Raw genomic sequence first — 24,370 nt, forward strand, 5'->3', positions numbered from 1 at the left:
AAAGTGTCACTTTAAAAAAATCCGTAATTTGTGATCGTTTCAGACTCATTAGAGCTATCAAAATGATGAATTTGCAGACATTAGTTAGGTATTACTTCCTGGAATAAGAGGGCTTTTTGTAGGAGAGAAGAAACCAGTTACCTAAGGGGTCAATTGTTATCACTGCTATAATTATTATTTAATATTAAATTTATCAAGTTGTGACAGATATTAACATTTTATGCTTAATTTGCATATTTTAATTTTCTTTCTAAATTTTGTTAGTTTTTCTTCCAGGGAGGTTTGACATATTGTTTTGATGTTCTGTAGGATAAATTTTTTTCCTTAAATATATTGGTTATTTAAATTTGTTTAATTTTTAGTGGAATACAAAATATGCTCTTTCTACCAAAGTGATAATGTTTCACTTGAGTAAGGTGATTCTTAGAATGATTACTTCCAAATTCAAGGCAAATGAGAATGGGTTTATGGACTTAAGGAAATGATTCAGAATATTGGAGTAAGAAAAAAGGAACTAATTGTTTAATGCAAAAAAAATCAGTGAGAATGAGTTAGTAAGAAGATAGGGCTTGGGGGAAAGACATCAACAAATAAAATAGACCCACGTAGCTACTCTTTACTTTTATATTAATTATAACTTGGAATGAGAGTAAATAGTTGTTCAAAAGGAAGGGAAGAAACAAGCATTTTTTAAAGTGTTTCCTATGTTTTTGTATTTTGTATTTTTGTATTTTGTAAATAGTATCTCATTTGATCCTTACAAAAACATTGTGAGGTAGGTGCTCTTACTTTTATCATCTATTTTTTGATTGAGGGAACTAAGTCAGATAAAGTTAAAATGATTTGCTAGGGTCACACAGCTAGTGTTTAAAGTTGGTTTTCAACTCCCGTCTTCTTGACTCTAGGCCTAGAATTCTATTCTAGCAGCCTCTAAAAAGCTGGTATGAGGTCATATGATTGAGTCACTTTCTATAATGACTTTTCATACCAAGGAAAAAAAAATGCTTACTTACCTGGCATATGAAAAGGTTAACTACCACTTTAAAGGTATAAAGTTAAATTGTTATTGTATTAGGAAATTTTATTTTCCTTTTCAGGCCTCTTCTTCCTTAAAAAAAAAATCATTGGTTGATTTTTTTTTTTTAGTAGATGAAACTAAGATTGAGTTCTCAAGAAAAGGAATCTCATGGGGGCAGCTAGGTCGGAGGGTGGATTGAGAGCCAGGCCTAGAGATGAGAGGTCCTAGGTTCAGATTTGGCCTCCGACACTTCCCAACTGTGTCACCCTGGGCAAGTCACTTAACCCCCATTGCCTAGCCCATATGACTCTTCTGCCTTGGAACCGATACACGTATTGATTCTAAAATGAAAGATAAGAGTTTAAAAAAAAAGGAATCTTATTTATAGAAGTGTTGCATACATATAGTGTTATCTAGGCATTTTATTTTATCGTACTGTGGAACTTCTCATCCCCAGATAGAGATGCTTTAAGAAACAGAATTATTAAAGCAATGTCGAAGAAATTATTAAGCTGCATCAGTTGCCCAAGTATATTGCTTAACACTTGGCCAGACAACAAGTTTTTCTATGTAATGTCTAGACAAAGCCTAAAATAAACTATAATAACTTTATTTTTCCATTAAGTGTATCCAGTAACTGGGCAGATTGTCCTTTCACCCTTTTGAATTTAATTGCCTTGGGTATATCATAGCATGCCTAGACTTTGTACCTTGTAATGATATTCTACTAGGAATAGAGAAATATATTCTGAAAGAAGACTTTTATATTTTTATAATGCCTATTTTTCAGAGGCTTGGGATGGTGTCAAAAGGCTTTTGAAAGGAAGAGAAAAAAGTAGGAAGAATGATGGAGAAAGTAGTGCTTATACAAGTCAGATTTTATTTTCATAGAATTGGGATTTTTTGTGTTTTACCAAGTCTTTCAGTATTCATTTATTAATAATGAGAAAAAGTTAGCATATTATCAGTTTTAGTTGTTATGAAGATTAACAAAATGTGCTATTTATGGTTTGGAAACAAAGAGACAAGTTTCTAGACTCCATTGCCCATAACATAGCTAAAAATTTTCAAATAATCTTGTACTCAACCAGATTTACTTAAAAGTAGATACCTACTTTTTTTTTCTAAATAAAGTATTGAAATAACAAAGGTAATTTAATCTGAAGGTTTTTTTTCCTAATGAAATGCATTGTATATAATGGGCTCAATAAGTTCCTTGAAAGTGAAAAATTTTAAATTTTATTGCATTTTTGAAGTTGCCTTGTGGTAAAGAAAAAGGGAAATAATGCATGAACCAGTTTTTAACATGGAGTCCATGAGCCTTAAAAAAATATAAATAGCTGTATTTCAACATAATTGATTTCCATTGTAATTCTATATGTTTTATTTTATGCATTTAAAAACATGAATCTGCAATGGTGTACTGTGGTGAAAATTTATCACACCAATACAGAACTCCAAGCTAAATAATAGGTTTATTAAGAGGAGGCCCACCTCACAATAAAGCCAGACCCTGGTCCCATCAGAACTAGAGACCCTGAGTCTTAGGAGATGGCCTTTTTTATAGAGAGAACTCTTAGGACATAGTGACAGTGATACAAAAATAGAAAAAGATGCTAAATTAGTAATGTACCTACTGATTAAGCAAGTGATTATAAAAGACCACTTTGGGTGGTCACTTAAGGCTATTATTATTGTTGACCTTTTAAAGACCTTTATACTCTTGGTGCCTTTTACTGACAATTGTAGGAGTAAGAACTTTAGAGAAACAAGAGGGGCCCACCTCCTGTGTGACCATCTTTGGCTTTTGCCCCAAACAGACTTCCACCCTTTGAGTGTCTTGTGCTTGTACCCAAAGCAGGTCTCTGCCTCTTGAGCATCTTGTGCTTGTAGCCAAGGCAGGGTATGGTATCTTGGTATTAACTTTTTGGTTATAGGCCTAAGATTAAAAAGGTGTAAGCAAGATTTGATACCACCTTAAACTGTAACTTTCTTAGCTAATCCTTATAATTTTTGTAAGGCAAATGTATCACTTTGGCTATTCACTCAAAACTAATGATTATGTTATTAAAATAATCATAAAGGCTAATACTACTATAATCATAAAAGGGGGTTAGGGAATTTCACACTTACAGTACTTGGGCTTTATCAAACTGCCAAAGGAAGGACCCAGGATAAGACATGTTAACAATTCCTGGTATAAATGAATACTCATTTTAAATTTTAGCTGTGAGTCTTTGAGAAGAATTTGCATGACTTTTCAATAGTTTAATTTCTTGCCTTTGATTAACAATTCTAAGTATTAGTATGACTACAGATCTAGGTGAGAAACTTTAATGAATGTCAGAATTAAGCATATATTTTTTAAACCCTTATTTTCCATTTTAGAATCAATACTTCAATACTTTGTATTGGTTCCAAGGCAGAAGAGTGGTAAGGGCAAAAAAATGGGGGTTAAGTGACTTGCCCCAGGGTCACACAGGTAGGATGTGTCTAAGGCCAAATAAACCTACTTTTACAGAAAGGGCTGGGGAGGGGGGTGCACAAAAAAAAACAACTATTAAAATAATCGGTTTTAAGTGTTAACAGAATATTTGATTATTTTCATATTGCAGACATAGAGGATGGCTTGCAAGGCGCCTTTCATATGTACTTTTTGTTCAAGAGCGAGATGTTCATAAGGGTATGTTTGCCACCAATGTGGCTGAAAATGTATTGAACAGTAACAGGTAAGGGGAAAAACATTTCTCCAGCTTTCCAACTTCTATAGAGAAGCATTTCTGAAGATTTTTCTGTTGTACTTTATAAAAATTCCGTTATGCATCCTTAGGTAAAGTAGTTTCTTTGGGGATCGGTGAACCTACAGAACAGAATACTAGGATCATGGATACTTAATTGTATGAGTTTCAAAAATACCACAAAAACAATTTGGTTTGGGAGATGTGTATTTTCAGAGTTCCTGGAAAGTGTTGTAATAACAATAACATGGAATAATTTATTTTTCAACTTGTAATTCATTCTTTAAGGTTTGGAAGATGGGAGTTGAATTATCAGAATTAGTGATATGTGAAAATATGGTCAATTTTTTGTACTGGAATATAGAGCAAGAGACCTTTTTTTTCCCTCTTGTGTAGAATGGATTTACTAATTTTGCAGTTGTTAACCATCTGGGAAGAGTAATTCTGGCTGTCCCACTAAATTTACTATAAAGATTTAAAACTATAAACTTAGCCAAGTTCTCATAGGATTGTTAATGGTGCCATTTATTTAAAAAAAATTAAACATTTTCTATTGTTCCCTCCTTTAACTCTAACAGTAATCCAAATAAGAACTTAGAAGCAATTTAAGGGCCTTTATCTTTGAATCAGTGGATTTTCCTATTGAATAAAACAGTGGATTTTAAAATTTGTATACTACATATCTTTATCACTATTCTCCTTTTTTTGGAGAGTAGGGAAAGCCAGATCTATAATTCTTTTGGTATAGGGACCTCCTAGTAAGGAAGTTGCATATACAAAGGCAAATTATCAACTCTTTTGTAAACAGTGGGCCTAGAAAGTTGTGTTGGGCATTGAGAAATTTGCCCATATGTTTTATGTCAGATGTGTGGCTTGATTTCCGTCTTTTTGCTCTTTCCCACTCTATCATGCTGTTCCGTCCCTCTACTTGGTAATTTTAAAAGAATCTAGACTTCATTTTATGATAATTTAGAAAATACTTAAAAAAAGATCTGTGTTATTATTATGGGAAATCCCCTCTAATAATGCATCCTGTTATTATTATTATTTTTTTGACTATTTTCCCCTCTAAGTTCATTACAGAGAGTCCACTCAACAGACTGGGGAACTTCTTGTTTTTGAAATTGCAAACATCTCTGACATGGGCCTATCACTGGTTATCCTTGTTCTTTCCATATAATCAGCTTGTCTTTTTTGCTTATACATTTCTTTGAAGTCATCCTTTATTTCTCCTTTGTAATTCTATCTATAATGTATGATGCTTGTTCTCAGATTTTTTGATTTGCCTCAAGTATAAAGCACTAGAAACAATATTAGTATTGAAAAGATGGGCCTTTGTCTCAGGATCATTAAAATCATTTTGCAATTTTCAAAAGGCATTCCAGCCTGCTCGCTTCTTCACACATGCCTCCTGCAGAGGAAAAGTTCTATAGCTTATTGAAATCCATATCATAGTTTTAATAGTAGACATTCTTCATTCCTTGGCTTTTCCTTGGTGAGTTAAACTAGACTCATTTGAGTGGTTATGATTCCATCCAGAAAACTGCAGTATTCTGAGTCCTGATTCAATTTGTACAATGTCCTACACAAATAGAGGCTTCTGGAATACTGAAGGACTTCACATTTTATAGGGAATCCCTCCACATTTTTTATTATACTGTTTCCTCCTTGACTGGTAAAGAACTTTGACAAAGTTATCTCTTTTCATTTTATATTTTGTCTGAAAGTAAGTGAACAGTGGGTTGTAAATCCAGATATCTCTGTTATGTCTTTTAAGGGATCATGTATAATTTTGAGGTATGCATGGGAGATACTGTACTGGAGGGGAACCTCTTTTTTTTTTCTTAACTAAAGCAAATGCTTTTATAGTGTACAAGACTATATGCATAATGGTCTCTTGCTTCTCTATATCTTTTAGTCAATTTGATGATTGTAAATATTGGGATTTATGGGGAAATACTGCTTGCAAAAGCCTGCTGAATCTCTTAATATTCTCAGCAAAAATTCCCTCCATGCTGTATAAATTATTGTCATAAAATTTTTTTATATATGGGAAAGTAGGCTTGTTGGTCAATTATAGTGTTACCTCCACTTCTTATCTGTTTAAATGAAAAGATGCTAGATTTTTGTCTCTGCTTTTGTTGTCTTCCTCTTCCTCATATATCTTTGAAAATTAACTCATCAATGCCCTCATGGTCATTGCTTTCCCTATGCATACTTAGTCTGGTTCAGTTTCTTTTCTCATCTTTTTCTTCAGTGCCATTTTTGCCTTCCTTGTAAGCACATTCCAGAACTATAATGTTAGCCTAAATATGGTGACTCCATTATCCTTAATGATGAAAAGAGCATGTTATAAACATTTTTGAAGATATTTTCCATCTTTCATCTTCATCCAGCTTCATCCTTAAGCCTTTGGCATTTTAGAGACATCTGGGTAGTATAGTGGATAGGACTCTAGGCCAGGAATCATGGACACCTCAATTCAGATTTTGCCTCAGATGCTTACTAATTGTGTGACTCTGGGCAAATTACTTCACCTCTGACTGCCTTAGTTTCCTCAACTGTAAAATAATAGCATCTACCTCCCAGGATTGTTGTGAGGAACAAATGTGATATTTGTGAAGCACTTATCCCACTTCTCGGCATATAGTAGAATCTTAAATACTTGTTCCCTTTCCTTCTTTTCCCTTTCTACTTGTGATAACTTTGCTTAAGGTATTTCTTCAAGCTTTCTTTAAACTGATCTTACTTATAACTGCCTTTCTTTGATTTATCTAGTTAGGCTATATTCTAAATAAGAATTTTTCTTCTTCACTTTGCAAATAAGTCACTTTAGTTGACTAATGTAGAATTTTTGGCCAATTTGAGCCCTTAATTACTGATTACATTTGCTAAGTTTATACATAAAAGAATTGGAGCCAGTGTAGATGCCCTTTTGTTCACGTATCATTTTGTTTGTTTGTTTTTGGTCACCAGTAACTTATTTAAATATGTCAGGATATTACTTTTTAAATTGTACACTTTATCTGTATCTCATTTTTATTCTAACCTTTGATTTTACATTTTACTCTTAACAATTTGCCGGACTGATTACATAAACAGTTGATGCAAGAATGATTTTTATATTATTAGTGAGTCATTCTTTGTCTTTTAAAATATAACCAATTTAATTTTTTGTGATATTATACAGCACTTGATAAGCCTAGTGCCTTTTAGTCACATCCTCAAAGAAAGTGTGTTTTTAGTTTACATGTTTTTGGCCTCTCATTCCTTACACCTGATCCATAATTTCCTACATTTTTCATTATCCTTACCTGTTTCCACTTTTATTTTGAAGTCATGAAGATACTCAGAATCAATCTGTATGTTAATTTAATTGACAGGTCCTGTTGAGTTTTTAATAGAATTTCTCTGCTTTTTGCAGTTATTTTCATTGTCTTTTTGAAAATACTTATTAGTAAACACTGTAACAACATATTGTCTGATATCCCAAATTATGTTAATTGTTGCTTTTGGGCACATGATAAAGCCAATTTGGTTAACTCCCTTATTTGTCTTGTCTCCCTAATCTCTTTTAGTGACTCCTGGATTTCTGTATTGAGCCCAAAACTCTTTCCTATGTTCTAGTCTTCCATCACTTATTAGATTTCCACCTGGGTTTTCTGTATGTAACTTAAACCCAATGTTTAAAAAAAAAAAAGAATTCATTTTTTTTTCTCTCAAGATGACACATTTTTTGAATCTTTCCATTCCTATTAAAGGCATCATTATCCTTCCATTTACTCAGGTTTATAACTTCAGTGTTGTCCTTGAATCATCCCAACCACATATCCAATTATTTGTGAAAATTTGTCCTTTTTATTTCCATGACATTTCTTGTCTCCATCCTCTTCTCCCCTTGCATACAGATACCACCTTTATTCAAGCCATCATCAAATCTGCTTATATTATGCAGATAGTTGATGCAGGTGCATGGTCTCCTAACTGGTCTTCCTGCCTGAGTCTCTCTATTCTAATCCATCTTTCAAATAGTTTAAAAAGTGATTTTCCTTAAACAAAGGTTGGTCTATGTTACTTACTCAGTACATTGGTAGAAGAGGGTTCCTACTGCTTCAAAGATCAAATACAAATTCTTCTTTAGCATGTAAAGTATTTTACAACCTGATCATAACTCCCCATTTCTTTTTTTTTACATTTTTAAAATTTATTTAGAATATTTTTCCATGGTTACGTGATTCATGATTTTTCCCACCCCTCTTCCCTTCCTCCTCCCGTAGCTGACAAGCAATTCTACTGGGTCATACCCATATCATTGTTCAAAACCTATTTCTATGTTATTCATATCTGCAATAGAGTGATCTTTTAATATCAAAACCAGTCATATCCTCATCAAACCACGTGATTGATTATATGTTTTTTGTTTGTATTTCTGCTTGCACAGTTCTTTCTCTGGATGTGGATAGTGTTCTTTCTCAAAAGTTCCTCTCGATTATCCTGAATCATTGCATTGCTGATAATAGAAAAGTATATTACAGCCAATTGTGCCACAATGGATCAGTCAGTTTCTGTGTACAGTGTTCTCCTGGTTCTACTCCTTTCATTCTGCATCAATTCCTAGAGTTCTTTCCAGTTCACATGGAATACTTCCAGTTCATCATTTCTTTCAGCACAATAATATTCCATAACCATCAGATACTACAATTTGTTCAGTCATTTGCCAATTGAGGGACATTCTCTCATTTTCCAATTTTTGCCACCACAAATAGTGTGGCTATAAATATTTTGTACAAGTATTTCCCCTTATTATCTCTTTGATAACTCCCCACTTTTAACTTTAACTATGTTTTAGTCTTGTTTGTACACAACAGTCCTGCCAAATTGTCCTTCTCATTCCTTACATATGACCATTTCATCTTTTCTCTCAAATTTTTAACTATTCTCTGTAACTAGAAGCTCTTCTTAAAATCCCATATTCTTTTTCAAGGCTCAGCTCTCATTCCATCTTCAACATAGAGCAAGACTTACAATCCAGTACTTTATCCATCTGCTGACTGATAGAGTTAAAAATTAGAAGTAAAGTAACCTCAGAAAGAGAAATCATACATTTTCTTGCAGCTACCCTTAGATCCTAGCTAGCCATTCCTTTTTTGTTATTGTTGTTCCTTCAGTCTTGTTTCCTAGATTGTTTAACAATTCTACTTGTTGCTTCAACCTAAATTAGAGTTCTTAGAATCTTTAGTTGTTAATTGACGACCTTAGGAATTTTATCCACAATTCTATTCTTTCTGTTGCTCTAGAAGGAGTGCTATTCCCTTTAAAAACATGCTGAAAATTGTTTAATTGTTGTGAATTGAATGACTTCTTTAGGACATGTTGAATATAGAAAATAGCCCAGAAGTAGTTACATTGTCTTTTATTTTTCAAATCAGAGTACAGGAAGCAATTGAAGAAGTGGCTTCTGAATTGAATTCTAGAGATAGTTCAGCACAACAGCAATCGAAATCTATCAGCAAAGTGAAAAAGAGAGCTAAGCGGATTCTCCAGGAAATGGTTGCTAATGTCTCACCAGCAATGATCAGGTAATGAAAATCCAGAACACAGGTTTTGAACACAGTTGACTTTTTCAGGTAAATTGAATCAGCAGGAACAAAATCAACAAAATAAAGTTCTTACAATGTATACTTAGTTATCATGATTGAGATGAAGATAGCTTCTTTCCTAAAGAAATTTTCAGTCTCAAAAGGGGTTGCCATACTTACAGAAAAATCTATAATATTAAGTGGAACATTAGGTCATTACAGACAAAAGTAGTATATTAGGAGATAGAGATAGAAAGGAGGGCATTTCAGCATTAGAGAACAATGTGAACAAAAGCATAGTGGTGGGAGATTGTGGGACTTGTCACAGGGACAAAGCATATGTAGTCCAGTTTGGGGGAATATAAAGGCAGTAGTATTGACAGGTAAGGTTATAAAAGAAGGAGATACTATGATTTAGAAACACATTACAACCCTTACAATTTCTTTTATCTCCATCTACCCTCCTTTCTGTTCTCATTCAGGTCTTTATAATGTTCCCTACCCTTGAAATGCCCTCCTTTCCATCTCTGCCTCCTGAAATCCTTCCTATGTCTGTAATGACCTAGTTCTATTATAGATGTTTCTAGAAGAGTTGCATCCCTCTATAAGTTTTGCCAACTGTAAGTTTGATGCCTTTGTTATAATCTTCCTGAGTGCCGCCCAAACCAGATTAAAATGTAATTGGAAAATGCTTAATGAAATAAAAATATATTGCCATGTAGATGATGTGATTCGTAGTTTTCTAAGTCAGTATAGAGCCTACAGACTGAGATCCCTTTCATTTTGAGTTTGGTACCCCTGGGTTATAGGAATATCAGTATGAGTTGGAAGAGATTTTTATAGACCATTTGATCTGTTTGGTCCTTGAATTAAAGATGATGAAATTGACCTGTACTGGTTAAATGACTTGCCTAAGGTTATAAAGATTAATCTGATAGTATATAGTATGGATTAGAGAGGGGAGAGTCTAAACACCAAATTCTTACCTCAACTTTCCTGCTAATTTCTTTTCTATTTCTCTGGAAACTTTTGTAGACAGATTCTGAGGAATCATTGAATTAGAGTTGTCATTTTACCAATAACATTTGATGCTATGAGGGTAGTGTATATATAATTAGCGTATTGATGGGATTTTGGAAACTTTTGCCTGCTATATATCATTGAAGAATATACTAGAAGAATATACTAGATTCATCATTCTTCTTAAATATTCCCATTTATAGTTTTCTATGGTGGCATATGTTTCTGAGACTAAATTATGTAGAAATCTAAACATGTGACAAAAGTTGATTCTCTTCTAGCTGATACAGTATATACTACATAAATGAGTTTTATGGCAACAATAAAGGCCAATAAGGAAGCTAATAACTTGAGATATTGGTGGTATAACTTTGGGGGCAACATGGAAATGATGATGGGTTATGAGATGGCTCTCCTAATTAATGAATCTAAAAATGAGCACATATTGGATTTCATTGACCATTATGCCAATCCAATATGCGAAGTTTTTGTAGATAGGTTTGATTACAGGAATTACTTGTTGAGTTGGTGGTGAGTGACACTTGAGCAGAGGCATTTTGTTCTCTTCTAGGCTGACTGGATGGGTGCTACTAAAACTTTTCAACAGCTTCTTTTGGAGTGTTCAGATTCACAAAGGTCAACTTGAGATGGTCAAAGCAGCCACTGAAGTAAGAGGATTAGTCTTTGTCTACTTTTAAGTAACCCCTCAGTTTCCCATGTTTACTAAAACATTGTTTTTTTTAGTGTTCCAGATATTTTGCAAGGTTGTTTTATTTTTTTCCTTCCAAAGGAAGAATGTTTTGTGGGATCTCATTCTTGGAGGCTTCTGTGGTAGCTGCATGTAGTCTAGATTAGATGAAATGATAGTTTGACCTCTTAGTGATTGTGAGATAGTAGTTTTCAATATTTAAAAGTATTTAATGAATTGTTTAAAGCATTCAGACTATTTTGGAAGGATAGATTTTTGATGCTGCTGCTGCAATCCAGGTTGATTTAGCTGCTAAATGTTATGATATAATTTGCCATTGTCTTTCCCTTTTAAATTAAAATTGTGTCTTTTTTCCCCCTCTCCAACCAGATGAATTTGCCTCTTATCTTTCTGCCAGTTCATAAATCCCACATTGATTATCTGCTACTTACATTCATTCTTTTCTGCCATAACATCAAAGCACCATACATTGCTGCTGGCAATAACCTGAACATACCCATCTTTAGGTAAGAATCAATCAGCTTAATTTTAAATTCAAAGTAAAACTGAAAGAAATTTTAGTTTGAGGTTTTATTTTATATCACACTTTTTATATGCCATATTTGGAAGCTTAAAACTTCTTAGGGAATATATTAGTAGAGATAAGCAAATAGGAAAGAAAATTACTTTGAAACTTCAAATTTCAACTTTAACTTTTCAAAGTGAAAGGTACAGCATTTGTGTACATTGAGTTTTCCTTTTTTCACTTGTAAAGTCATAAATCCAAATTATAGAAGCCCCGTGAATGAATGTGATGACAGGAGAATGTGAATTTACAAATTTTGAATGAATTAATAGTAACAATAATGATACTTAACTTACTATGTGCCGGCCACTATGCTAAGTACTTTACAATTATTATCTCATTGGATCCTCACAACAACCCTAGAAAGTAGATGCTAGTATTATCTTCATTTTACAAATGAGGAAACTGAAGCAAATGGTTAAGTGACTTTCCCAGTTCACATAGCTGGTGTCTGAGACCTGACTTAAACTCTAGTCTTCCTGACTCCAGGACTGTCACTAACCACTGGGAAACCCACCTGCCCTATTAACATGTGGCTTAATTACTTGATATGGAATTGAACAATATAGTTAAAATAAATTGCAGATTATAACTTGTTAGACACATCATAAGAACTTTTCCATATCAGTAGTTATTCATGATAATTTAATCTGGATAGAGTTCTGTTCAAAACATTTATTTTTTAGGGTAATATGTCTTAGGCCTGCATTCTAGCTCTTTATGTCAAACATGTATTTTACTGAAATTTACATAGGGATTTGACATTCAAGATTTGCATATCATGCCCAAGCATAAATCAAAATAGTTTTGAGAGGGTAAAGATAACATGTAGGCCTCTTTAATTTGGAACCCATTTTAATAGAGCTTCAAATACAAAATGATGATAATCTAAGGAATAATGAAGAGTCATGTGAGCTACTGAAATGGAATATTAACTCAAGCATTTATTTTATAGTCAGGTGAATAGCTCAAAATCATACATGTGATTCTTATAATGATTCAGGTTCCCAGTATTTGCAGGATTTGATTTTTGAAAGATGTGGTATCTATGTCTTACTATCTATGTCTTTGCAATGTAAATAATACATTCTTTAATTTTTACAGTACATTGATCCATAAACTTGGAGGCTTTTTCATACGACGAAGGCTGGATGAGACATCAGATGGACGAAAAGATACTCTTTACAGAGCTTTACTCCATGGAGTATGTATTTTCTCTAAAGCTACTAAATATTAGTTACTTGAGAAGAAAGATTGCTTTAAGATATTTTTATTGTTTGTTTTTTTACTAAAGTAGGGAAAGATGGCATGGTATAAGGAATATAGGGTCTGTCTTGGAGCTGGGAAGACCTCTATTCATGTCTTGCTTCTGATATATCATGTTTCCAGTGTTACTGTTGCATAAGTCTTGCAGTTCCTTTGTCCAACTTAACTCCAGTCTGCATTGATAAATGGAGTTTCCACACTGGGAGATCCAAACACTGATAATCATTAGACCAAATCAAAACCCCTCTTCTCCCTGTCAGACTAAAGAAATATGGATGTTGTTGGCCAGGTGTCGGTTTCATCATCCTATAAACCACCCAAAGCTAGTATAGGATAAGCTGTTCTTTCATTGTCTTTAAAGACATTCTTCTGGCATATAAATATTTTATTTTAGTGTTTTATTTGTCATAAGTTAATTGTAAGTAGTATAATGAATGGAGAGTTGACTTGGCAATCAGGAAGACCTCAATTTAAACCCAGCTAACATGCCTGGCTGGGTGACCTGGTAAGATTAAAACTACTACTTCTCTCAGCATTCCAGGTGATCTCTTAGGCTCTATACTACAGAACAGGTGCCAGGTCTCATGATTAGTTTTCTCAACAAGTGAGGAAATGAAACCACTGAAATTATAGTTTTGGTTTGGTGGTGGGGGTGGGGTGAGGAATCATATCATAGGTCTTATAATCTTGACTTACTGTTTGCTTTTGCCCTTCTGTCTTAGCATATAGTTGAACTGCTGCGTCAGCAACAGTTCTTGGAGATCTTTTTGGAAGGAACACGCTCTCGGAGTGGAAAAACTTCCCGTGCTAGGGCAGGTCTCCTGTCTGTGGTAGTGGATACTCTTTCTACAAATACCATTCCTGATATCTTGATAATCCCTGTTGGAATATCCTATGAGAGGATTATTGAAGGTCACTACAATGGTGAACAACTGGTAAGAGTGTCTTTTAAACATTAAGAAAAAGTAGGTTTTGGGGGGCAATCAGAAAGTCTTTGCCATCCATAACATTTTCTTGCTTTATAATGAATGCTTTTGGTGTTAATCAGTAATAAGTTTTGAGCACTCTCTTTGCAAGTCAGATATTTATTAAGTACATATTGAGTACAAAACATTATGGAAATAAAGACCAGAAAAATGAAATATTTACCTACTTGAGTTAGGTTCACATGGTACTTGTCCTTTATACTCAGAGGGCCAGAATGACATTACAGGATCATGTCTTCAGACTTGTGCATAATTTGGACTTAACTGAGGCAGAGTTGTACAAAATCATGGACTCACACTCTCTTCGAGTCATCTGAGTCCAACAGCAGGGCAAGAAGGCTCAGGTGAAGGCTCAGGATGCAGTGGAAGACCTTGACTTCTTTGATGCCTGACCACGCTCTAAGCATTCCACAGAGCCTGTTTCTTTCACTGCTCTCATTACTGTTGGAACAAATTGTTCTCATCCACCCCTTCACATCCCTGAGTAGACACTCCTTGAATTCACTGACAGGTTTGAGTGTTGTAGGTTACCTTTAACCTGATTTAGATGGTTTACCAGGGTTGTGGCCACTGCATTGACTACAGCTTCTTGGAGCCACAAGAGAGAGCTGGGTGACTGATGGTGGATGAGCAACTCTGGAAAGAGCTTGGCAAGCCCTCCCACCAGAGGTGTTGGTCTTCCCTGAACACCCCCTATACCAACTAAATACAGGTTCACAAATGAATACAGATATTAAACACAAGGCAGTTTGAAGAGGGTGAGTGAACTAACCATTGGGAGTATGTACTCACATGGAGAGTACTAACATGGAAAGCATCACAGAGGAGAGAGTATTCTTGGAGGAAGGGAATAGTTCTGAAATGTGGAATTAAGAGAATACGTTCCATGATCTGTATGACCGAATGGAGTTGAAAGAAAAAATGCCTTATTTGGGTAATCATCCAGTTTGGCTCTAGAATGAATGAAAATAATGCTAGCTTAAATTTATGTAGTGCTTTAGAAATTACAAAGTGCTTTGTATAATTGTCTCATTTAAAGGGACAAATAGGAAATAAGATAGAAAAAGTAGATTGGAACCCAATTGTGGAGGGCCTTGAATGACAGATTGAGGAGTTTTATTTTATTCTAGTGACAATAATGAACCACTAAAGGCTCAAGAACAAAAAATGTGTCAAACTTGAACCTTGGTCAGATGGTTTAGGTAGTTGTAGATACTGTCAGCAGAGTTAAACTGAGAGGTCCAGGACTATGATGACAGAAACAATTATTAGACTTAGCAGATGATGTCATTAGCAGCTTTTGAGAGAGCATTTTCTTAATAGAGTTAAGTGGTCAAAAGTCATATTGCCAGGGCTTGAGATATGAGGCTGAAGAACCTATGGATTTTTTATTTTAGAAAGCATGATTTATTCCTTTCTCAAGCTGTTTTTAGATGTTGTATTAAGTCTTTGAGGAAATGTTCTCAGTCAATTAGAAGTACCTCTGGGAAAACTTGGCATTTTTTTCCTGAGCTTGTACTCCATGTTTTCGGGGTGGCAGCCCATTAGGGATTATTGAATTATCTTATATGAGACCGAGTCTGAAGTATTATTGTAAGGTCCAGTCTTTTTCTATTTGGAGTCTTTTCCCTATAAACTCTGAATGTGGTGAAAATAAAGACTAAGCCACCACCAGAGCAATTTAATATGAGCTTTTCAATTTGACCCTAATTTCATTTTAAGGCATTAAACATTATTTATCTCTAGTCAAGTGCCATTTTTCTTTTGTCTCAATGAAGCACATCAGATCACACATTTGGTGACTCAGAAACTTTAGAAATATGGTGTTTAACTTCATTCAAAGGCAAGGATGGGGCCAAGTCTAATAGTCCAATCTTTTAGGTTTTGTACCTTTGGATGCTGGGTCAAATACCACAAACACTTGCTTTTGACATAAACAGCCACTTGCCTAAAAACAAAATAAGTTGCTATCATAGTACTATTCAATAGTTTTTAATCTGTCATTAAATTGTTCATTCACCATCTTGAAATTTCTGGTATTAGTTTTTTTCTTTATCTGATTTTGAAAAGAAAATGTCACACATTTTGTTTCTCATTTGTACCCTGTCAAAACAAAACAAAACAAAACAAAACAAATGAAGGCTAGCCATAAAGTTAAGAAAGCCTGATTTTAATGCCTATGTGTAACATACATAACTATATGAAAATAGGAAAGTCACTTCAATTTTTAATGCCCTTTGCATATCTGAATTGCATCAAAGGAGAGGATTTTCACTCACTAAAATAGTTTAATGTTAAAAATATTCTGCCAACTTCTTGTCACTTTATATCTTGTAGGTTCTTCACCTGATGAAATTTTTTCATACATCCATCCTTTTAATTTAAAATTTTTTCAATGATCAAATTCTGTCAATCTCCTGGAGGAAATGAAAAGGAGGGAAACAAAATTTCTAAGAAATATTCATAGTCAAGCAAAACAGACTCTTGTATTCGCCCTGTCCAAGAATATATCTTAATGTACATGGGTGGCATTCTTTATCAGTTTTCTAGAATTATGATTGATCATTATGTTGAACAGAATTTAAGTCTTTCAAAATTGGTTGTTTTTTACGATGTTACTATTGTTGTATGAATCATTCTTCTGATTCTATTCACTTAACTTTATATTCGATGATATAAGGCTTCCTTCCCAGGTTTCTGAAAAACTCCATCATTTCTTATAATACAATAGACTTCCATTACATTCATATACCATAATTTATTTAGCCATGCCCCAAATGATGGGTACCCCCTTAGTTTTTCACTATGAAAAGCTACTGTAAATTATATGGTTGGTCAAAGAATTTATTTTAAGCCCCCTCCCCCCAATTTCCTTTCTTTTTCTTGACTCTCATTTTTGATTGCTTGTTCAGGGTAAACCCAAGAAGAATGAAAGTCTGTGGAGTGTGGCTAGGGGGGTCTGTCGCATGTTGCGGAAAAACTTTGGCTGTGTCAGAGTGGACTTTGCACAACCATTCTCCTTAAAGGTGAGTGAGTACATCAAGATACTGTTCAGGATGGAATTATAGGCTGAGAGTCAAGACGCCTTTATTCTCCTCATGGCTCTATCACTAACCATATGATTTAGAGCAGCTCCATGTCATTTACTCTCTGAAGACCTCAGTTTCTTCATCTGTAAAATGTGGAGATTGGGTTAGAGGGCTCATCATTTTTGTTGTCCTAAAATAAGCAGAATGAAAGATAAGCAGTGTATATGGAAAGGGCTATCTTTCTTTTACATAGGATTTGTGAGGGTATTTGTGAGACTTATATTATATATTTGTGAGACTTATAATAATCCAACCTTAGTATTTCAGTATTCATATGGTTAAGATTATCTGTCACTTTCTCCTGTTGCACAAATATCTAGATGCTTTCCCAAGCTTTTTATAAACCATTACAAGATAGTTTCTGCATTTGGTTACATGCAATTCTCTATTGTTAAATTTCTTCTGATTGGACTCTGAATATTTAATTGGTGGTTGCCAGGGATTTAATTTCAAAATCCCAGTATGAATTACTAAAGTAGAATGTAATTTATGGTAGTTTATTTACAATAGAGGGAAGATATTAAGGAAGAGAGAAAAGGGGAGAGGGAGAGGGAGAGAGCTCTGGCTTCCTCAGAGCCAGGGAGAAATTCTAAGCCCCAGCCAGGGGAAAGCAGTCTCAAGACAATGGGCCTTTTTCAGAGGTTCACACCTCCAGACAGGGCAAGGAAACTAAGTCAGCCTTTCACTCACCATGGTGACTATCTAAAAGGAAAGCAGTTTGAAATCTCCTGCAGGAGCTCCTCCAGGGGTCCAGTTCCACAGCCAAGTGTCTTCACTTCAAGTCTGAGTGTCTGTCTTCCAGTCTCTCCTCAAGTGTGTGTCTTCCAGTCTCTCCTCCAAGTGATTTTTCTTTATTCTTGATTTTTCTGACTGCTCTTTGTGTGCCTCTGTTTCCTTTATTTAAAGACCTTTTTCTCTTGTGTTACCTCCCCTAAATTTTACATCTACCAATCACAGCAGATGCTTTTCTCCAGGACTGCCCATTCTTTCACACATGGGTAACAGACCTCCCACTCAATATATGAAATGGGTGCTCACACCTTTTGTGGTTAGGTCACACCTTTTGTAGTTAGTTTGCACCTTTAGTGGTTAGTTAACACCTTTTGCAGTTAAAAATGGGTATATCTACTTTAAATACTGAGTTAACACTTTGGGGATTAAAATCCAAAAATAGATAGGGGATTACATACAAGTTAATCTTCCCAATAAAGGAAGAGCTAAGTACCTTCATTGTTACAAACGGGAGATAGCCAAATCCAATCTTCACACTATCAATCATGTATTATAGTATATGTGACTTCTATACTATCAAGTTTATTGTTGTAATTTTCATTAATACCATATGCCTTTTCTAAATAATAAAATGTGGAATTCAAATTGGAAGTAATAATATATCAAGTGGGAAAAATGAATTAACTGAAAAGTTTCTAGTCACTTCTATTTGGAAGATGTCTTAGGTCAGTGGTTCCTATGCCATAGCCTGCACATTCTTAAGAGGGTGAAATTACTGAGGAATCCATGAATCTAAATATGTACCAGCCATTGTCATTTTATATTTTTTTTCAGTAATTGGAAACCAACGCTACAACCAATATCACTTGGAAGACCATGAAATTTTTAGACATTCAAAGGGGTTTCCATAGTCAAAAGGCTGGGAAATCACTAAGTTAATTTAGCACTGTAAAATTTTAATTTGCTTTTAATTTTTTCCTTTTTATAGTTCACTGCAAGACTAAGTGGGTATATTTTCCATGCTGAATGGCTTGGTTCATTTAAAAATTATTCTATACTTATTTGTTTTCTAAAAACAAAATATCAGATACTGAATTGAGAGTGAATTATCATAATGTAATTTTACAGGAGTACTTAGAGAGTCAAAGTCAGAAACCAATGCCTGCCCCACTTTCCCTCGAGCAAGCTTTATTACCAGCTATACTTCCTTCAAGGTAATGTTTGCAGAATATTTGTTTTATTATTAACTTAAAGAAATGAAAATAACTTAGAAAATTTACTTTTTTATTGTCTTTCTTGCTAAATTTTCCTAATAGCTCTAGGGAAGACTAATCTAATCATCTTGTTATGATTATTTCATTATTTATATGATATGTTCTTGAACTAAGGGGTGTGTAACTTTCTATGAATTCTCTATAGATGATTGTGAGTTTTATGTCTGCTGTAGTTTAAATTGGTTCTAGTAATAGGTTTTGCATATTGTATTTTAATTCAATTTGTAAAAGAACTTTGCTATTTTAATTTAAACAGAATTTTTCACCACAGCAATTAAATGTATTAAGGCCTTACTTTAGGAGCAACTTCAGAGTTTTTGAACTTTCATGTGCATTTTAATAAGACAGTTATAGTGTGTTTCTTCTTCCAATTGTTTGTTGGGTGAAGAGATTCTGGAAAGAGTGACACATATAGTAATCATTAAAAAAATACATTTCTTGGGTGCAATATTCATTATAATATTCATTAGTTAATGTAGAAAAACATCTCATTTTAGGGACTGAGAAATTTTGAGGCTATTATGCATAGGGGTTGATGACTTCACATGCCTCATAACTTAAAGTGCATTTTATTTCTTGCTTTAACAGTGGATCTAAAACAAAAGAACCCTTTTTAGATTGTTTATAAGAAGATGAGGATTGCATACAATCTCATACAAGGTCACTTTATCAGCTATTTTTGTGTAACTTTTTTTAAGTAAGAAGAGATGCCAGGAGTAGATGGCATATAGAGTCATGACTGCTATAAAAACAAAAGACTAAAAGCTTTATTTTTTTTAAATTGGAACTCATTAAATATTAATTAGAAAAAAAATCCTTACCTTCCATTTTGGAATCAATACTGTGTGTTGGTTCTAAGGCAGATAGCAGTAAGGATTAGGCATTGGAGATTAAGTGACTTGCTCAGGGTCACACAGCTGGGAAGTGTTGGAGACCAGATTTGAACTTAGGAACTCCCATCTCTAGAACTAGCTCTGAATCCATTGAGCCACCCAGCCACTCCCTTAAATATTAATTAAAAAAAATAATATTTTCCTTACCTACATGTAAAAATAATGTTTAACATTCTTTTAAATGTAATTAATTAATTAATCTTTTATTTATTTATTTTAACCTTTACCTTCTGTCTTCAGAATAAATACTATGTATTGGTTCCAAGCCAGAAGAGTGGTAAGAGCTAGGCAGTGGGGGAGTTAAGTGAGTTGCCCAAGGTCACACAACTAGAAAATGTCTGAGGCCAGATTTGAATGTTGGATCTCGTGTCTCCAGGCCTGACTCTCAATCCACTGAGCCGCCCAGTTACCCCCCCCCTTCCCCATTCTTTTTTTTTTCTTTTCAATATTGAGTTCTGAATTCCCTCTTTCCCATCCCTGAGCTGGTAAGCAATCTGAGATAGATTTCACATGTGCAACCATGTAAAACATTTTTTCCATTAAACATTAATTTTAAAATGTAAATTAAATTTTTTTTCTTTAGACCTAACGATGATGTTGCTGATGAAGGTAGAGAAGCTACAGTTAATGAATCCAGAACTGTAAATGATGAAGCATTCAGGAGGAAGTTAATAGCAAATCTTGCTGAGCACATTATGTTTAGTAAGTGAAATAGCAAAGTATTTGAATCTGAATTGTATTTTGTTTTAGTTTAAAGCTTAATTAATGTAATTTGGCTTACTGGGCCATAAATGTTTCTATGTGGTTTTGGAAATAACTATTATTTTTGATGAGTTAATCATTTTCATGTCCCATATGTAAATTTGAATAATACAAACTGATTACCACATGCATCTGTTAAGGTCGATTCACTTTAGACTTTCAACTAACTGCATCATGAACTATCTCTAGTTTGATAAATTCTGTGAATGAGCTTCTTATGTAAATTATAATAAGTAATTAAATATGTAATATTTCTCTTAACTCAACATCCTGAAAGCATTCTACTTGGAGTAAAAGTTAAATAATGAGGTAAACAGTATGGGCTTAGTCCTTCAGATTCTTTCTCTTATCTTCAGACTTTACTTGGACCCTGGAGCTTTTAGGTCTTCTTGACATTGAAGATTTTGTGACAGAAAAATAAGATTAAGATGGTCACAGGACTCCATGCAAGTATTTTGTGCAGACAGGCTCCAGAAAATTAGAGACATAGAAAAATAGCAGGGAAGAAACTCCTCTTTTCTCTCTTTCCACCAGTGTCACTAGCTGGCTGAATTTTCAGTTTCCAACAGGCTAATCAGTTGTGACTATTTTTTTTTAAACCCTTACCTTCTGTCTTGGAGTCAATACTGTGTATTGGCTCCAAGGCAGAAGAGTGGTAAGGGCTAGGCAATGGGGGTCAAGTGACTTGTCCAGGGTCACACAGCTGGGAAGTGTCTGAGGCCAGATTTGATCCCAGGACCTCCCGTCTCTAGGCCTTGCTCTCAATCCACTGAGCCACCCAGCTGCCCCCTCAGTTGTGATTCTAAAGGATTATACCTAGCTGAGTGGCTGTTGCTGATTGATACAAAGCCTTGAAGGATTTCCTTTTCTCACTCCCTTCTGTTTATTTGACACAGGAAAGCAAATTCTGTGTTGAGGGCAAAATGATACAAATTTGAGATGCAATCTGAGCACACTGGAACTTCAGAGAACACTATTAAGCCCTCATTTCAGCTTACATATGTACCATAATATATCATAAGTTATTGTGGGAAGAGGGTTGGGATGGTATGAAAATAGCTTCTTTCCATCTGGGTCATATGCTTCTCTATATGGAGCAATGCCACCAAAATGCTATAGTGTGATTGTAGGCCCTGAATTACTATTCATGTACAGAAAGACGATCATATATGTATGTGGGGAAGCTCTCCTCTCCCTTTAGATGGATGACTTGCATGTTTTTATTAATAGGTAGTTTCCCCTGGTTTGGGCCAAAGTACAATCTTTCCTCTGTTTTCCCAACTACATTGTGACTTTACTGCTTTTGATAGAACCTTTAAATTAATATACATAGTGGAAATGAGGGTGACTAGGTACTTGAGAATTTTAAAAAAGGACTTTTGATGATCCTAGTAACATTTTTCTTCTGAGACTTTGTTCATCATTAATATTGAAGTATTTTGTCTGAGAAGGGGTGGAAGGGATTTGTTAGTTAAAAAAAATTGCAAGTGGATAGGTTCATAAAACAGTCTGAAGAATTGGTTACTAGATATGTTGTAAACTTCTGTTCTATCATTATTTAGTATAAGGGAAGACCTAATCCATTTGACATCTTCTTGAACACCTGATAATGTCCTTTCTCATTCTTGCATGTTCTTTTATCCATTTTATTTATAATTTGTATTTTTGCACAATACTCTTAAGTGTTTTTTTATGAACTATAATAATATGCTGAGAAAAATTTAAATAGGAAGGTATATCTTGAAGAAGGGTGAAGACTTGGAGCTATACATAAAGTAGATAAAAGTGGGGACAAATAACATGCAGGAAGGATTAAACTCTCAGTAAATCCTCTTCCAGTTTTGATAATTTTGGAGGGACAGTATTGGGGGAAAAAACCACTAGAATTGGGATCAGAAGACTTAAATTGAAATTCCAGTTTACTAATTTCTGGTGATGACCAAGCCACCCAACCAGTTCAGAGTATTATCCCCATTTTCAGATGAGGAAACTGAGGTTTTGAAGTTATTCCATGGGATTATAAGGAAAATACTTTGAAGACCACTGTATACACATGAATTTTTGTCATTCGTTTAGCAAGTGCTTACTCTCTACTTTTTTAAACCTGTGAGAAATAAAAGGGCACATTATTAAACAGTATTAGCTCACAGGAAGTTTATAATCAAGGAAATACAAATACATAAATAAAAATATGCTACAAATGAAAATATAGGAAAATGAGAGGAGTACAACGCCCTGTGGGATTGTTTTCTTTGGTAAAACTTAAGCAATTTGGGGGTATATCAGGAAGGGGAAAAATCTATTGAAAGGAATCTGTATTGTATATGTCACATACCTAAATCTTTTCCATATTGAAAAGTTAGCTAGGTGCCAGTGTACACACAATATATCAGTGATACACTTATAATAAATTTGCCAATGACCTGTTTTTCGTCCTTAAATATTTTTTATTTAAGACATAGATGTTTTCCAAATTATGGTACAAAGTTTAAGCCTTCTTTTTCCCCTTCTAGCTGCTAACAAGTCATGTGCTGTTATGTCAACACACATAGTGGCCTGTTTACTACTCTACAGACATCGGCAGGTAAGTCCATGGTATTTTAAAGAAGTATATTATAAAACTTTTGTGAAAAAAATTTTTAATCACAAATAAATAGATATTTAGTTGAGCATATGCTATGAATCCAGTCCTCATTTAGAGGCTGTGAAGTACAAAAGACAAGAGTAAGACGATAGGTCTCCAAGGAGGTCTTTTGAAGAAATACACAGTGTGCATGTGGAGCAGAGTATATAATTACATACTTTTTGTGTAGGATATATGTTAATTATTGAAGAAGTTGTAAAGAATTCATTGTTAATGTTCATGGTTGAAAAGCAAATTCAGTTTACATTTTATCATTCCAAAGTGAGGAAAACCCTTTTTAAAAATCAAATTGTTTTAAAATAGTTTATCTTGCATATTTTTAAACTAGATCCCAATGATATGTAAATGTATTTGTATGCCATCTGACCCTATTTCCACGAGTTCTAATGGCGAGCAATAATTTCTCTTTACATGAAGAAGACAGGACAAAAATAATCAAATATTTTTGGCATCTTGACTTTTCCATACAATTAACTTAATTGTTATGAGGCCCTTTTTCTGTTTCTCCAGGGAATTGATCTTTCTACCTTGGTAGAAGACTTTTTTATTATGAAGGAGGAAGTGTTGGCTCGAGATTTTGACCTGGGTTTCTCAGGAAATTCAGAAGATGTCGTTATGCATGCAATACAGCTTCTGGGAAACTGTGTTACCATTACCAACACCAGCCGAAATGATGAATTCTTCATTACTCCAAGCACAACTATTCCTTCTGTTTTTGAACTTAATTTCTACAGCAATGGGGTGCTACATGTCTTCATCATGGAGGCCATTATGGGTTTGTAGATCCATGGCACTTATTAAATAAGTCTAGGGAAGACTTCAGTTTAGGTGTCGAAGCAGAGCTTCATGGTTTAAACAAACAAACAACATAAACAGATTTTGTCTTGCAGTTATAGAACTAGGTTGAAAAAATCAGGAAAAGTCCCCCAAAACATGGTATTTTATTCACTTAGTAAGTATCTTCCCTGTATATAGCACTATGATGTGCACTGATTGAGGTAGTAAAGGAAATGGAAAACTTACCTTCCAAGAGCTTTTGTTTTTGTTTGCGAAGACAAAACCAGTTATACACATACACAATTTAAATAGCAGTGT

The 24,370-nt window shown here is 34.3% G+C and overlaps 1 protein-coding gene across 5 annotated transcripts in view; it reads left to right on the top strand.

Annotated features, from left to right (window-relative positions):
* The window catches only part of GPAM (glycerol-3-phosphate acyltransferase, mitochondrial), a 74,141-nt gene that overhangs the window by 37,978 nt on the left and 11,793 nt on the right, over positions 1-24,370 (top strand). For all 5 annotated transcript variants that reach the window (XM_007479011.3, XM_007479010.3, XM_007479012.3 and 2 more), the window contains exons 6-16: positions 3,634-3,747; positions 9,186-9,335; positions 10,927-11,023; positions 11,434-11,570; positions 12,734-12,833; positions 13,618-13,830; positions 16,794-16,907; positions 18,831-18,916; positions 20,453-20,571; positions 23,145-23,215; positions 23,786-24,050. In XM_007479011.3, coding sequence (XP_007479073.1) covers positions 3,634-3,747; positions 9,186-9,335; positions 10,927-11,023; positions 11,434-11,570; positions 12,734-12,833; positions 13,618-13,830; positions 16,794-16,907; positions 18,831-18,916; positions 20,453-20,571; positions 23,145-23,215; positions 23,786-24,050 — 1,466 coding nt within the window. The remainder of the gene's footprint in view (positions 1-3,633; positions 3,748-9,185; positions 9,336-10,926; positions 11,024-11,433; positions 11,571-12,733; positions 12,834-13,617; positions 13,831-16,793; positions 16,908-18,830; positions 18,917-20,452; positions 20,572-23,144; positions 23,216-23,785; positions 24,051-24,370) is intronic.

This window comes from Monodelphis domestica, chromosome 1 (assembly GCF_027887165.1).
Source record: "Monodelphis domestica isolate mMonDom1 chromosome 1, mMonDom1.pri, whole genome shotgun sequence".
In the NCBI taxonomy this organism is placed as follows: domain Eukaryota; kingdom Metazoa; phylum Chordata; class Mammalia; order Didelphimorphia; family Didelphidae; genus Monodelphis; species Monodelphis domestica.